At 41.2% G+C, this 17143-nt stretch overlaps 1 protein-coding gene across 2 annotated transcripts in view; it reads left to right on the forward strand.

The window, feature by feature from the left end:
• Positions 1-302: 302 nt before the first annotated feature.
• GCC2 (GRIP and coiled-coil domain containing 2) overlaps positions 303-17143 on the forward strand; it is a 31914-nt gene continuing 15073 nt past the window's right edge. The window contains exons 1-10 of one of the 2 annotated variants that reach the window (XM_044429339.1): positions 303-467; positions 3992-4054; positions 5021-5105; positions 5396-5463; positions 8256-8360; positions 9212-11692; positions 12748-12808; positions 13836-13936; positions 14997-15095; positions 16923-17042. In XM_044429339.1, the coding sequence (XP_044285274.1) occupies positions 462-467; positions 3992-4054; positions 5021-5105; positions 5396-5463; positions 8256-8360; positions 9212-11692; positions 12748-12808; positions 13836-13936; positions 14997-15095; positions 16923-17042 (3189 nt within the window). In that variant the 5' untranslated portion in view covers positions 303-461. The remainder of the gene's footprint in view (positions 468-3991; positions 4055-5020; positions 5106-5395; positions 5464-8255; positions 8361-9211; positions 11693-12747; positions 12809-13835; positions 13937-14996; positions 15096-16922; positions 17043-17143) is intronic. The other variant, XM_044429338.1, reaches the window with a different exon arrangement.

Here is a 17143-nt window from a genome sequence, read left to right on the forward strand (position 1 = left end):
CGAGGAAGACTTATTTTCTTTTAACTCCCAACGCGGGGGAAGGGGATTTCGGGTTAAATTTCGCACACCCCTTCCAGAGCGCAGCGGCGCGCAGATGAACCGGCGCCCCGAAGGCTTGCACGAAGGCAAGGCTCGCCTCCGCCAAGTCCCGCCTCCAGCCTCTACGTAGGGAAGGGGGCGTGGTCCGAGTGGCGGCCGGAAAGGGGAGGGGGGAGGCAGAGTCGGAGCCTCCAGGAACAGAAGACTCTCGAGCCCCGTCACCGCACGCGTTGCCATGGCAACGCGACCGGCGGGCCCGAGAAGATCCGCTTCGGCGGCGCTCGGCCTGGCTTCGTTGACGTCAGTGGCAAGCGCGCGGAGGGCCGGTGACGAAGGCGGAAGCGGCGCCGGAGCGAGAGCGTAGGCTGAGGCGCTGCGGGAGCCTCGCTTCCCCTCGCCTCTCGGCAGGACTCGGCTCCGCCATGGAGGTAACCGGGAGGGGACCCTCGAGGGGAAGCGGGCGATGCGGGCGCAGGGCTGCCAAGTGGAAAGCGAACCCCTTTGTTGTCGGGGCTCTGTGACTTGGTTTGTCCCGGTCACTTTCCCCCAGGCCGTTTGTGAGTAGCCCCCACAGGCGCCTGCTGGTTCGGAGGGCTAGCCGGATCTGCTGAAGCAATAGCCCAGTCTTTCCGAACTCGTCCTTATTTCCACGTGTCCACAAACCGGGCAGTCCTTTTCCCCGCTGAATTCAGTCGGGTTTCCTTCTGAAGAGTGCATTGCTCATCAGGCTGAATTCCCTCAGTGTAGTACTTTTAGGGTTATTAGCAGTTCCTGGGCTGTGTTACTTTGGCTTTATCAGCAGCCTGATTATGAGAAGAAATCAAGTAACGTTTCCCCCTCTGGGTGAAAGCAGGTAGGGTTAAGAGCGTGTGATTAAAAGGCCGTAATTGCATTTTTACCTTGTTTCAGGTAAGTTATTAACTCCCAGGTTCTCTGCCCCCAGATTTCAATATGGAGTGTAGAATTATTGAGATGATGACTTGTGGTTCATGAACCACTTTGGATTTCCACTGCACTGTAAAGCAGTGGTAGGTTAGAATGCCAGTCAGACTCTATTAATAGATCTCTGGGTGAATTGCAGAAGATCAGCAAGGTTTATGATTCTCAGAACAAAAACAAAAGCCTCTCCACCTTCTGAATGAGTTGGTGGAAATGAAGAAAGCTACACGTAAATTTTTGTGTGACAGGATTAAGAATGCAGTTCTGTTAGAGCAAATTCTTGTCCTAAATATTTTCTCCAAAGCACCTTGTTCCATAGTTCTAAAGGCATGTTGCCCAGTCAGCATTTTGCACTTTGTTCACATTGTTGGACTTGAGGCTCCTACTACAAAAATGCACACACACATACATGCACACACACCCACAATAGACCTCTCAAGTGTGATGTCTGCAGCCCATGCTATAAAGATTAATGTAAAGTAAGCTAATCCTCTTCCAAACTCACTTTTATGGGGAAGCCCATTAAACATAGTGGTACTTAATTCTGGATAAACAGATATTACAAGACTACAGTTCTGTGTACACTTACCTGCTAATAAGCAATATTGAATGCTTTTGAATAAACATAAGCTAGTATTGTGGTGCAGATACATTATTACTCCACCAGGCTTTATGTAGAAAAGGGGCACATTTCTCCTGCAAAAGAGCCTTCTAGGAATGTGGGAATAGATTCTGACTTAGAAGAGTAGGAGAGGTTGGAATCTGTAGCTGGGATGCCAAGGCCAGCGGATCCAAAGATAATCCAGGCAATAGTTGGGAGTCATTCAGTTTCAGACTCCATGGGAAGGCAAAATGAACCTGGTAATGAGGAGGAAGGTGGATCAGTCATCACTGATCTCAGTGTCTAGGTTAGCTAAAGAGGATAACTGCTGAGAAATGTCAAGTACTGCAAGTGATTGGCCCTGAGGCAAGAGGATTCACCTTAGAATCCTCTTGTGTGTGTAACTTGAGCTTGGAAGGAAGGAGGGGGATTTCCTACCAATAGGTAACACTTCCTTAATAGCCAGTATTCTAATGTTTGTTTGTTGCCTTTGTTGTTGACTTCTGTAATATACTTGTACTTCTAGCATGAGTGGCTTGCATTAATAAAAGTGGAAGGCTATTGTTTGGTTCTGCTTGAAAGAAGGAGGGGGGAAATTACAGTATTGACACTCTGGGAATAAAGAATCATTTGAATATATTTGAAGCTGATAATGCTATTTTTAATCAATTGCTACATTAGGGCATAGTCCCATCAATTGCACTCTTGATAATCAGAAACCCCTGAACTTGGGGGTTTCCAACCATGCAGGAGGAACAGTGAAGACAATTCTTATCTCTCTATCCTCCTATCCAGTAATTTTCTTTTCTTTTTTTTTCTGTTCTTTAGCTGGAAGGGCTTTTTGATGGGAGAGAGAAGGTGGCTGGGAGAGGCTCAGGACAGCTTGTGTCCCACTCTCTCTCGCTCTCCCCAATTCTGCTCACAAGAATGCCCTCTTTTTACCCTCTCCCAAGATTGATTTCATGGCCTCAGAAGGCACTTTTTTCCATGAGGGGTGGGTGTTGGATCTCCAACTACCCCTTCTTAGTTCAGAGTGCTGTCTCTGACCTTGTCAGATGGAACCTCCTCTATCCTACAGCTCCTCAGACAGTGTGTAGGGGGCATAAAATTGCTACCTTAGCTGTTTTAATGATGACGTTGGGCAGGTTCACATATAATGGCAATCCATCGTGGGCAGCCACAAAGAGCCAAACATGGTAATTGCTTTGTCGCCTTCCTCTCATTCTTCCTAGGGAAGAATGTGCCATGTTCCTCACTGTAGAGAGGAATGAGGCTCCTCCCTTTGATAGTCATGATCGTGAGCAGATTGTCTTGCTGTAGCTCTCAGATGCTCTCTGCTGCACAAATAGGACTCACACCCTTTAAGTGCAGCAGGGAGGATGAGGATGCTGATCAGGCACTCCTCCTCGTCCAGTTGTGGGCAGCATTGCTCAGCCTGAGCAGCTTTCTTTTGAGTGGGAGCAGGGGAAGATGGGCCTGGGCTAACTGGAGATGCACCAAGAGTTGCCTACCTGACATCACATTCTCCACTCTTGTTTGAGTGGCTTTCTCCACAGCAGGAGCTGTATAAGTGGGGCCTGGAATAAATGAGGTGCTACCTTCTCAGTGCTCCCCCTTTCCCCGCTTCTGCTTGGGAGAGGTCACTCCAGCGTGAGCAGAGAGGAGGGCTGAGTTGGGTGGGGATGTTCTGCCCTCAGCGTAACTCAGCTGAACCTGGGCCCCCTCTCTCCACTCATGTTCAGGATAAGCTCAGGTGTGTGCCAATGAGGTAAGCATGAGCTTCTTGGCATATTCTCATACCCTAAGCTGCTTAGGGTGGGATCCAGGAGGGTATGCCATTGACAGGGATGTTCTTGAAGCATTCCCATCTCCTGCCTGAACAACTTATTCCCAGTCACGGTTGCTCCAAGAATGGAGCTGTGCCATCCAGCTGATTGTGATCTCCTGCCTCCTACTGTAGAGTCTTTGGGGAACAGGCTGCAGGGGATGCCTGTGACAGCTGTGCCAAACTGGAGTAACTGTTGGCCACATCTTTGGTTAGCCACTTGGCAATGGTTGCTCCTGACAAGTGGCTCACTTGTTTTGAGTTGTGTTGTCCAAGTTGGGACAACACAGTTAGCAGTCACGGTAGGGAGACAGCTTAGAGCAAACTGTTGTTTCTTATGGGTCTCAACCATAAGTCACAATGGGAAATCACTACAGCTAGGTTTGCCCAATGCAACAATAATTGAAAACAATCAACGGTTGCTTGTCATGTCATGCAAAGCCAGTCATTGTTTCAAGTGATACATTTATGGTTGTAAGCTGCCTTGTGTAGCCTTTGGGGTGAAAGGTGGTGTAGGACTGGAGAAAGAAAGAATAAATTCATTCTAATATGACATGCTTTTATACCTAACTTTATTTCTGCTGTAGCCACAAGATGGTGGTCAGGAAATGGCAGCTTCTCCTTCCACAACTGGAACAGGCAAGTCAAAGGTAAGGTTTCCTTGCAAAATAAAATGGTAATAACAAATAAGCAAATAGATCTTCCTGTTTGTAGGGTGCTATCATAAAGTGACTCATTTTCAAATGAAAGTGTTGGCTTTGCTTTATTTGCAGAAAGCGAAGTCATTACAGTCATTTAAAAGTCATGTTTGGATGGATGAAGAGTTTATTTGGCAAGTACAGTTGGCAGCTGATACTGGAAACAAAAGTACCAACCTACTGTCTAGAATATAATTGGTTCTATCTAGTTCAAACAGTTGGCTTTTTATTTTCTTATTGCTCATTCCTGCAACAATCTTGTTAAATGGAAATGTAGTTTTTACAGCATTCAGCTCTTCCGTTTCAACCTCCTCCCATGCTTTATCAAGTCTGGCAAGCTTAATAGTTTCTGTATGCCTGAATCCTTTCATCATAGTTATATATTGAATCTTTTTGGAATAATGTGAGATAAAACTGCAAATTCATTTAGAAATTATGCTGTAATCCAGGCAATAGAAAGGCAAGCAACAATTCCTTTCCCTTAGCTGGACAGAAGTGCTTTTTTGGTAGTAGATCAGTACATGTAGGGATATACAAGCTGATTCTCCAAGCTTTAAAGGACCATAATTGTCACTGGAGATAGCATTCCAACAGCAGAATGGAACAGTTACAGGGGCCTGTAATATTTTCAGGCTAAGCTCCTATGTCCGTTAACTGTTCGCGTGTAAGTCTTGCTCCAGCTGCAGGTCTGGCTGGGACAAAACAGAGTAAGCTTCTATATCGAACCAGATATTTGCTTGGTGCTTTGTAAAGTGCAGTCATTTCAGGGTATTCCTTCCAGGTACAAACACTATAGAAGTGGATGGGCTTCTACTTGCAGACTACTGGCTAAAGGTTAAAGTCATAAAAGTTATTTGTCATGCTGAAGTTCAGTTACTGTTAACTGCAATTTAGAACAATAATTTATGAATTTTGCAGCTGGATACATTGCCCAGAGAAGATCTTATCAAATTTGCAAAGAAGCAAACGATGCTTATGCAGAAACTGAAATCAAGAAATGCAGGTACCCTGCTGAAATTGATTGTAATTTATTTGAAAGCAGCATAATAGGATGCGGGGAGGAAAAAATAGTGGGGAGGCCCATCAATTGCAATAAATGAGACAAATCATGAGAAAAGATCCTTTGGGAATAGGGGGAAATGTCTTGCTGACTTGCAAATGTTCCTGTTAATAATAATGGATGAATTAATTGCACAGAATGAACATTGGATTTGTAGAAAGTTGGAAAGTAGATGAAATGTCTTGAATATATTAATTATCCTTATTTAGAGAAAAATGCCCTTTTTTTCCTAGAACTGGAGAAGGAGATCAAAGAGCAGAAATCAAAATCTGCTGCTGGGGGAACTGATGACATTATTCAGGTATGCATGCATAACATATTGTACATGCCTCAAAAGCTCATTGTTTGCTTGTGTCATACACCTCACCCTTCTTTCCCAAGCTGTATCACAGTTCATTTACCTGGGAATAGAAATACTGACATTCTGGTCATTGAAAATTAGCTGTGTAGAGAGTTTTATCTCACACAGGATGCTTCGTGTAAGAATAGGTAATTTGCTACACATGCTCTTCAAAAAATAATTGCATATTATTTACTGTTTACTGATATTCTTGGGCCTGATACAGAAGGTTGTTGTCATGTTCAGAAGTAACATCAAGAATGTGGGAATCTATTGTCTATTTTAAATTCAATAATTTGGTTAGGTTGTAACATTGAAATGTTTTTTTTTTCCCCATTGTATGCGTAGGCCTTGAGTTGATGCATTTCTACTCCACTCATTCCAGCATGACTACATTCATTTCCACTTTCAAATAACAATAGATCATTTTTATGACCAAACCCTAAATTGTGATTTGTTTCAGTAAACCATAATTAAGATTAAACATAATTCAGGGCTTGGGCAGAATGCTAAACTGCCGTGAGTTACAACTGAAACAAAAGCTTCCTATTTTCTCCTCTAGGCTGTGCCAGATGAAAAGGGAGAGGGAGTTGTGCACAAACTTACATAATGCTAATCTATAATTTAGCATTGCGTTCAGACGCAGCCTGGGTCGCATAGCACACCAGGCCACAATGGCTTAATTTAATGGCAGCAGCTGTTGTGTTCTGCTGGGTTCCCATGTGTACAATTTCAAATGGCACTTGTGGGTACCTGGTTTGCTGTGTCATGCAAGCCCAGGCATTGGGTTGTTTGCAAATTGGGCAACCCTTAAATAACCCTAAAACAAGCTATTGCCCAACCCTCAAACAGTCCCTGCTGCCTCACATAACATGACAAGCCATGGCAAAGCAGGCTCCTGGAGGCCCCAAATAATGCACCAGCCTCCACAGGTAAATTAACTCATGGTGAACTGTTGTGACATATAAATAGGTTCAGCAAATGATAACAAGATCTGCATAACAATCTTAATAATTCATTGTTTGATCTTGTCCCTTTGGCTTATTTAGATTAATATACAGCAGGCTTAAAGCTTATTGATTAAGACTTAGGTAAATGGATGCTTACTTAGCCTAACTGACTTAGCCAAATCTGTAAGCAAGGGGCCTATGGGATGTGTTTTTAGTAGGTTTTCCAGGCTTGGTGGTAATACTGGTGTTACCACTACCACTCCACCTCAATCAGACTTCTAGAACCATAGACAGGGGAAGTGCCAGATAAATGGAGAAGGGATAATGTTGTCCCTGTCTTCAAGAAAGAAAAAAGAACCACCTGCAAATCACAGACAAGTCTGTCTGACACCAATCCTTGGAAAAATTCTGGAGCAATCAGGCAGTCTGCAAATACCTTGAAAACAATGCAGTGATTACTCGAAGGCAACATGGATTTCTCAAGAACAAATCCTGCCAGACTAATCTGATTTCATTTTTGATTGGGTAACCTCCCTGAGGGATGGTGGCAGTGCTGTGGGTATAATTTATCTTGAATTCAGCAAAGCTTTTGGCTTATGATCTCCTGATTAGCATACTAGCTAAAAGTGGACTAGATGGAACAACTATCAGGTGGCTACACACTTGGCTATGGAATCGGACTCAAAGACTGCTCATCAATGGCACCTTCTCAAACTGTGGGGAGGTAACAAGAGGGATGCCATAGGGTTCAGTCCTGGGCCCAGCACTCTTCAACATCTTTATTAATGATTTGGATGAGGAAGTGCATGAAACACTTATCAGACTTGCCAGTGACACAAAACTGGATGGTATAGCTAATACCCTGGAAGAGAGAAACAAGGTTCAAGGTGATCTTGAGAGTTTGGTGCACTGGGTTGGGAATGAAATTCAGCAGGGACAACGCCAAGTCCTGCACCAAGTCCTGCTTTGGTTATGCCACATCTGGAGTACTGTGTCCAGTTCTGGGCATCACAGTTTAAGAAAGACACAGACAAGCTGGAAAGGGTTCAGAGAAAGGCAACAAGGACTAGAAACAAAGCACTATGAGGAGAGATTAAAAAGAAATGGGCATGTTTAGCCTGGAGAAGAGAAGACTGAGTGGAGATATGATAGCACTCTGCAAGTACTGGAAGGGCTGTCACAAAGGGGAAGGTCAGGATCTCTTCTCAGTCATCCCAGAGTGATGGAGAATAACAGGCTCATCTTACAGAAAGCCAGATTCTGGTTAGATATCAGGAAAAATTCCCTGGCTGTTAGAACAGTACGACAATGGAACCAAATACCTTGGGAGGCTGTGGGCTGTTCCACACCAGAGGCATTCAGGATGCAATTGGACAGCCCTCTGAGAGGGATGGTTTAACTTGGTGTCCTGCACTGAGTAGAGGGTTGGACTCAAGGCCCTCTGCCCCTTCCAACTCTGCTATTCAATTATTTTATAGCAATACTGCCAGTCGACTTCTAACATTAAAGCTGTCGTATTAAGGATTACTTATTGAGAAATACATTTTAGTATGTAACACTGGAGTGACTATATATGGATGTAATATAAATATTAAGCCTGAGGGTCATGCCTATGATTCTGACCCAAAACACACCTGAAGTGGGCAATAACTAAGCCAAGTGAGTATGACTGCAATGCTTTTGATAGCATGGGAAACAAAATATCGAATAACTTTCAGTTGGGAATAGCCACCCTCTTGTACATTTTCTTTTCTTGCAGTGAAGTGAGTGACTTTCTCCTCTCTTCACACTTCTCAAAATTAGGCTCTCACAGAGAGGTTGGATGGAGTTCTTCTGGAAAAAGCCGAAATCCAGCAGCAGTGTCTAGCTCTGAAAAAAGAAAGTGTGAAACTGCAACAAGAGACAGAGGTACTTTAAAGTGTAGTAAATAGAAAAGGTTTGATCTAATTCTGCTTCCTTAAATGCATTTATGTCACCAAAATCTCTTTCTTCCTTTTAGTCCATTTGTCTTCTACTCAAAGGTCACAAGCATCGTGGACTGCCCTTTCCCCTGATGGCAGATAGGAATGAATTTTGTGGTAGTGCAATATTTAGTAGATACAGGGCATAAAAATAAACCTACTTCAGTTGAGCTTTGTAGTCTTGAACACATAATCCTGCAGCAGCTTTCTGTTGCAGACTTTTTGGGAGATAGTACAGGTTTGTGCTAATGCATAGATATGATGCCACAAGTCCACAAGTGTTATTCCCAACAGATGGATTTAGGCAATGCAGAAAGGTTAGAAGATTAAAACAATTCCAAACTGTAAATATTCCTGCTGGCTTTCATATGTGGTCTGCTGTGTTCTGCCCTCTCATTTTACTATCTTAGAGAAACCCCTGAAGTGTATTTTGTTTTCAGAAAGAACGCTCAGCTTCATGCAAGGAATAAATTGGGAAGCAGCTGAGCTGGCTCTTAGGAATGCTGAGTGAAAGTCTCATGCATTTGTGTTTGTTGTTTCTTTGCCCATTTTAGAAATCATGTTGTAATAGATCAAATGTGTGTTTTGCTCTTAACTGAAGAAGAAATAGGTATTGGTTGGGATGAGAAGCCAGATGTTGGTGACAAAGCTGTGCAGATCTCATATACATGTTTGTATTATTCTGTCTTCTCCATTCCTTGGTTGTTACCTATGCCAGATGGGGTTTATGTTAATAAATACTTACAAATGTTTTAACAGTAGATTTAATCAACACCTATTTATAACTTTTATCATTAGGCTGCTCTTGCTAAGGAAGAAGAATTGCAAAAGAAATTTGCACAGTTGAGCACTGACCATCAGAAAGAAATTGAAAGTCTTAAACAAGAAACAGTAACAGCACAGTCCAAACATGAGGAAATTGTAGCTACCCTGCAGAAGGCATTGCATGCAGAACAGAAGAAACAAGAGCAACTTGCAGAACAACTTGAATGTTATTGTAAAAGGCATGAAGATACTAAAAGACTACAGGAAGAAATTCATCAAGCAAAGACCATCTATGAGGAGCAGATCTGTAACCTGAAGGAACAATTGGAAACTTCCAATACGGGGAAGAAGGAGGAAATTGCCAAACTGCAAGCTGTTATTGAAAATAAGTGTCAGTGTTATCAAAATGAAATTGATGCATTAAATGAAGAACTGGGCAAACTGAAGGCTACTCACCAAGAGGAAATATCAGAGTTGATACGTCAGCTGGAAGCCTCTGCTAAAGTTCATGAAGAAGAGCAAAGCAAGGTAGATCAGCTAAAGCAGGACTTAATAGAGCAATACCAGGCGAAAGAGAAGGGCATGCAGGATGAATTGAATGCTTCTAAAGGGAGGTATGAACATGAACTGGAGTGCATAAGGCAGACTTTGACTAAAGTTGATGAAAACCAAATAGAGATTAGAAATGTATCATTGGAGTCAGAAATGGCAGAAAAAGCCAGACACTTAGAAAATGCTTTGAAAGAACTGGAATCTCAACACAGTATACTACGAGATGAATTAACATATATGAATAATGTTAAGATGAAACTTGAAGTGGAAATCCAGCTCGCAAAGGATGAATACTTTCATGAGAGGGAAGATTTGGAGTTTAAAATTAATGAACTGCAGCTTGCCAAAGAGGATCACTGCTGCTTAATTGAAAAACTAAAATCAGAGCTTAAGGCAGCAAGAGAACAACATGAGAATACTGTAAAAATTAAGGGTAGAGAAATTCAAGACCTGGTAGAAAAGCATAAGAATGAAATGAGTGAGTTTAAACAAACAGTAATGTTACATTCGGAGAGTGAAAATCAATCACTAGTACTTGAAATACAAGATCTTAAGGAAGAATGTCAAAGGCATATTCAAGAGAAAGAAGATGCTATTGCTAGTTATGAGAGCCTACGAGAAACACTGGAAACATTACAAACTGAATTGGGGGAATCAGCTGGGAAAATTAGCCGAGAATTTGCATCTATGAAGCAGCAGCAGGCTTCTGATGTAGATGAACTGCAGAAAAAACTTAGAATTGCTTTCAATGAAAAGGATGTTCTCACTGAGACAGTAAATTGTCTTCGGAAAGAGGTAGAAGAGCTCTCCTCCAAAAGAGAAGAAGTGGAGGAACTGAGACATAAAGTTGGAGCACTTCAGGAGGAGAATGAGGAACTTACTAATTCCCTTCAACAAAGAGAGGCTACAATCAAAGACCTGGAAGAGAAAATGAGTGAGCTTTCCTCACAGAATAATAGCAACCTTACTGAAATGAAGTACTCTGCTGAGAAAATAGAACACCTTCAAGAAAAATGCAAAGTGGAGCAAGCAACAGTTATGGGACTTCAACAACAGGCTGACACTCTTACCTCTTGCAACCATGAATTAGAGCGACAGGTAGAGGCATTAATGGAGAAACTCAAAGGTGCTTCATTGGAAAAAGAAAACGACCAGCAAAAGCTGCGGGAAGCTGAACAACAAATCGAAGCTCTTCAGCAAGATAAAGTCTGTCTGTTGTCTCAAGTAGAGAGTCTGCATGGTGAAAATAAGAAACTAAAGGATGAAAGAGACAGTGCAGGTAAGGAACTAGAAAGCATTGGATGTGAAAAGGAGGACTGGCTCATTTCTAAAGAGAAAGCAGATAACTTAGAAATGGAACTGCAAAAAGCCTGTGATGAAAACAAGCACTTAAGTAAATTACTTGATGAGGAGAAGGCCTTCAAATCAGTTGTGAACAGTCAGCTCTGTGGCCTCCTTGAGAAGTTGGGCTCCAGATACCCAGATGTAAAGGAAGACTACGATGTTGTTGGTATATTGCAAGCTGCCAATGAATTGTTGGCTAAAATGAAGCAAGAGGAACAAAGTCTGACCTTGCAGAAGGATGAAAATGCTTTTCTACAACAAGAGATGCTGAGGCTCCAGGAAGAAAGTGCAGCTCGGTACATGGAACTCCGATCTCTGTTGGATGATTATGAGAAAGAAAAACAACTTTTAAGAGAGGAGTTGGAAGGAGCTTTGTCTGAAAAAGAAGCCCTCCAGCTAGATATCCAGGAGTTGAAACACACCAGTGAAAAAGTCAGGAATGAGAACCAAGATCTTTTATCTCAGCTTCAAGATCTTTCTGAGCAACTTGCACAGCATGAAAACAAAATAAAAGAACACGAAGAAAAATTGGAACAAGAGCGGAAAAATCTAAACTTAATTTTGGAGCAAAAAGAAACTGAACTGAGAGATGTTCAAGCTAAGCTTTCTTTGCTAAAGGTTAGGCTTTTTATTACTGATACATTCAAATATTCCAAAATTCCTCAATATTTTGTAGAAAAAATTTAGACAAGAATAGGGAACAGTGAAGAACAGCTCATGAACAGGTTTACCTTATCTGCTGTTTGTAAGAGGACCTGAGTGATTTGGCTTTTTTCCACTTCAGCAAATCAATATTGTGTAAAAATACAAGTTCCCCTTAATCTTCAAATATGTAGTTATAGAACTAGAACCTGGATGAGAGGTTGGATTTTTATTCTGAAAAAATAATTGTTAAGAATAAATATATAGCATGTAGTTGTTAGTTTAGCTTTTCTTATATAAAATTCAGTAAATAATCATCATAATGATTGTGCCTAAGGTACTTTAAATGGCAAAAATTAAAACAGTTCTTAATATTTTCATTAGAAAAACATGCTTTCATGTTTTTCTCCCCTGACTTTCTGGAGATGTGTATGAGTTAGAGGTCTTCATTATTTATGGTAGTCTTCATTTTGAGGCATTTAAGAAATGATAGCACAATGGAGCAAAATATTAGAATTTAATGTTTGTAGAGCTGCCCGATCAAGAAGAACCTTGTTAGCATGTTTTTTATGCTTTCTGAAAATGTCCTTCTAGAAACATCCTTCGTAAATAAAATTTTAAAATGCATGCCTTTTTAGATGTTGGCATCATTCCCACTTGACTTTTCCTCCCATTTTCATAGTTCTATTTGCTTTTCCTTGTCATATAGAAGCAAATAGCAGAGGCCACAAGGCAGTGTTGTTCATACTAGGCATACTTTCTTATGGATCAAGCTCAAGGCCCCATCACAATAGAAGCCCTTTCTCTGCCTCTGTGAGTTCTTCCCCTCCCCCTCCCCCACCACCAGCCTGCCCACTTCCACACCAACCAGCAGTAGCAACCATCCATGTGGTTGTTCTAGTGTTGGAGAGACTAGGAAGCACTTCCAGGAGGATTTTAGTGTGTGAAAACCCTGCCTGGCCCATCCCACAAGATCTTTAAACAGGGATAGTCCAAAGCAGCCTTTCTCATACATTTTCTTTACAATGCAGGGTTCTGTGGAGGAACCTTCCACAAGCAGTGACCAGCAATCATCAGAGACCCAGAAAATCGGTAATTCTTCTTAAGTCTTTTGTTATTTTTCTTTGGCAATAAAACGGTATTTCCATGAGATATGTTATAGGTCTGGTTTCTAGCATTAGGGCTGCAGTATGGAGAATATGTAAGAATAGTGAATTGTTGCTTTGTCCTTATGTGCCTTCAAGTCATCTCCAAGTCTACAAATGAAAGCCCTCCAAAATGACCTATCCTTGACATCCCTGCCCAGTTCTTCCAAATTCAAGTCCTTGGCTTCCCTGATGGAATCAAGCTACCTCATATTTGGTCTTTTCTTCTTCTGCAACTTTCCCTAGCATGATGTTCTTCTCCAGGGAGTTTTGTCTTCTCATAATGTGGCATTATTGTTATGGGATACTAAAAGGGCTGTAGTACTCCACACCTCCCCTCTTATGTTCCTGGGACTTCTCCATAGCTGAATAGAATTACAGACAATATTCTACTGTTTGAGAGAGTAGGGTGCTGGTTAGAGTGTTGGAGTGGGGATTTGGGAGATCCAGGTTCTAGTCCTCACTTGGCTCTGAAGTTCACTGGGCCAGATGTTCAATCTTAGCTTAACAAGTTTGTTAAGTTGAGGATAAAATGGAGCTATGTAAACTGCCTTGACAAGAGATAAAAAGGAGGAATATATATGCAATGTAATAATGATAATTTTAAAAATGGGGAGGGGATATTATCCAAAGCATGAAATCCTAGAGCTGATGTAGTTCTTTTCCATCCCATTGAAGCCAGTTGGGGAAATGAAAAAGCTGCCCCAGCTTCAAAGAAGGGAGGAAGTCTTGTTGAACTTGGGACACTTACTTCTAAAAATGCCTTCAGGGTCAGGCAATTTCATACTGAAAGCACACATTGAAACAGATGAGTACACAGAACAGTAACACTTACATCACCCCATGTTTGTATATAATAGCTTTAGCTGGCAATTAGTATCAATACCGAAACAGACTTATTCATAAAAATGTCACTTCTTGCAAAAAGATATTTTGCATTCACATTTTTATGTAGCTTTTCTTTGTGCATTTAGGAGATCTGGAAAAGCAGCTGAAAGAGAAAGAAGAAAAATTAAATAAAATCAAAGCTGTCGCTGTGAAATTAAGGAAAGAACTGGATTCTAGCAGGAAAGAGGTGACTGGAATCATCAGATGCATTTAGTACCATTTACTTTGAATAATGTGTTTCAGGGACCACATAAGTCTTCTGCTTTTATGTTACCCCATTTGTTCCTAGCAAGATGGTTCTAGAGCTTTTCAGCTACAATTGTCAGATTGGAACTTTTCTGCTAAGGTTCTACGGGGTTTTGTTTTCTCTCTGCTCCTGTTTAACATTATTCAGGATAAAGTTATCTCAAATTCTAGAGTTAGGGGCCAGCACCATGTTGCTGCTGACACTTAATATTCTTTCCTTCACATCTGGATCATTGTCTTGTTAATACATGTAAAACTGAGAAGATGGTGGTTATGGTGACTAGCAGGCCTTGAGCCCAGAACTACTTAGTCTTCTAGTTTCAGTCCCTGCACTTTGCTAAACGCCATCTTTCATGTGCCTTGTTTTTCTGCATAGTGATACTAGAAATACATGGATTCTTTGTGTGAACTTGGGAGGGTGAAGGCTGCAGTGAGCACATGTTTGGAAACCAGTACAAATGGCATTTTAGAATTTATCTGTTCATTTGCTCTTAGAAGGACACATTTCAGAGATGGAAGATTAGGATGGCATGGAAGTACGTGGCTGCCTTGACTATTCCGAATGCATTGCATGGATTGTAAATAAAGTGGCATAGAGCAGCAGCCAGTGGCCACTTCTTAATCAGGATTACGTGGCTCTGAGAATTTCCACTATCTGATCTTTTTATTCAAATTGACATTTAGTTACAGGATTTGGTGGTTTTATTTCCAGTTGTGAGGTTTTTTGGATTTTTTGAGATACATGCCTTTTTAATTGGATGGGATTCCAAATTCAATGATCCAAGTTCTGCTCATGGAATAGAGGAGTGCTATCAACTCTTAATTTTCCTGCAGCCTGTGAAAATTAGCTCTGCAAGATCAGGGAACTGCCTGGAACAGCTTGTGAGGTTGGTGGGGTAAAGACTTGGCAGAAAAGATCCTGTGCTTCCTGCTCAATTCATGGAAGATTTGTTGGATCCAATGACTTCAATTAATACAACTATGTCTGTCTTTGTACATAGGTGCAGTTGCTTAAAGAAGAGCTGCTGGTGCTGCAATCTGAGAAAGAGCAGCTATCCTCTTCAATGGGAGACATCATTCAGGGAGCAGAGAGCTATAAGGTAAGCTATAGATGTTTTATTTTTGTGAATGCTTGGTGTGCTTAATCAAGGCTTTTCTGTTGTTCTTGTACAGCACAGATTTGTTTCCAACCATCTGCTTTTAAAGCTGCTATGGAATTAATGTGGATGCTGTGCCGAAACGAAAGCGCTACTTGAAAGCTTTGTTGGCATGCATTGTTTCCCCTACTGTATCTGCAGGTGTTTTTCAATTCTGCCTCTTGGGTCATCACTTTCAACATTTTTAAATTGTTTGTTTAATCTTAAAAATTGCACAAAACTAGGAGAAGGATCAAGTCAGTGCTTTTGTTGTGTTTAAGTGAGACAGCTCTAAAATGGACTGGTCTTATGTCTCCAACTCCTTTCTCACTAAAGAAGATGAAGAAAGTAAAGGGAAAAGCAAGGTGCCTAATATAAACCATTGCACACTTACTGTGCTTTGTGTGTGTAAGTTAACTGAGAGGTTATTCACCAAATGTTTTTACCTTATATTTCACTAGCAACATTTCATTGGTTTTTGAAAGTAGTACAACTTTATGTTCAAATACAACATTTTAAATAGTTTGTGGTTTTAAGTTGTGAGTTGTTCTGGGTGGGCCAAAGGTACTAAGAGGATTGAATATAAATCTGTATAAATAGCAGAAACTGTTTGCAGTGGCGGTTCTGCTGGTTAAATCATCCTCTTTTCATCACAGAGGATAAACTAAGGATAAACAAAATAGGTGCAATCCAGCAGGCATCTTCTACAGACTAGAGTGGCACCTGCCAGCAGAAAAAATACCCCTCACACACAGACACCTTCTCCCAAATTTGTTCTGGGTGGTTTGGTGACCTTCTGGAACAGATTTGTAAGGAAGGGTGTGGGCAGTTTCAGGAGCAATGCAAGAAAAGAATAGTTCCATAGTATGTCAGCCTGTGTTGTGTTGGAGATCACCAAAGGTAAACATGAATTCCATCATTTTCCTCATACTGTAAAAAATACTGAAATGCATGGAGTCAGATAGCCAGTATAGAAGGTTTATTTGGTTTGATAGAGCATAAGCTGCCCACAATTTAAGAATTTAAAAACACATTATGTCAAAAAATTGCTACATCCACAATGCGGTTTTTGCAAAGACTGCTCAAAAGTAGTTTTAATCTTGCAGCATCAGGAAGGGTTGAATATTTCAACAGTGATTTCTTTAAAAAAAACCCTCTGTAACCTTTTCATATGTGGGGCAGTAAAAGAAAATGTGAAAAAGTGCCTCAAGCTCTGACAAGGGGCAGATAGGATAGCATTCATCCAGTGATATCTTGAGAAGTCAGCCCCTCATCTGAGCAGTTGCACATTGCAACATGCAACCATGTAAGATCACCTCAACTTTGGAACTGCCAGTATATTAAAGTGGAGAGGCAGATCAAATATGATGGAGTATTTAATTCCCAGATGTAAAGGGAACTATTTACACCTAGAGTTCTCTTGAAGGGAGTCCCAGTCTTCCTTGAATAACTTTTCTATAAATAACTTCCACCTTTTTCATTTAGCTTTTCCATTTTCCATAAGCCCAGTGTGCTTATTTTTGTTTCTACCATGTCATTCCACTTCAGCCAGCAACGCTCTTGTATTGCCAGTGTAGTGAAAGTTGGAAGTTCTTCTGCCCGTGCAGATCTTTCAGATGGGTTGCTCGAAAGCAAGGTCTAGTCTTGGGAGAAGGTACTTATTTCTATTTTCCTGAAGGTACTTCTAATGGCATCATAAACTAGGAAGGGTATGTGCACTGTTGTTTACATGGACAGAATAAGATAAGTATTAGTAACAGAATTTTTAAAAGGATTTGTATGTGCTCCAAGAATCTTTTAATAGAGTTCGAGAAACAAGCTGCGCAACTGGATTTTGAAAAAGAACAAACTCGTAATTTTGAACGTCAAATTGATGACCTTAAAAAACAGCTGGAGAACTCAACTCAGCAGGTATGGCTTATATAGAATATACAATTTGGGTTGCTTTCTTAATTTGGAAACAGAGGAGGAAATTAAGTGGAGAAAGTGGGTTGGGGTTGAGAAATCTAAGA

Source organism: Varanus komodoensis, unplaced genomic scaffold (assembly GCF_004798865.1).
Source record: "Varanus komodoensis strain SLA01 unplaced genomic scaffold, ASM479886v1 scaffold2, whole genome shotgun sequence".
Taxonomy (NCBI): domain Eukaryota; kingdom Metazoa; phylum Chordata; class Lepidosauria; order Squamata; family Varanidae; genus Varanus; species Varanus komodoensis.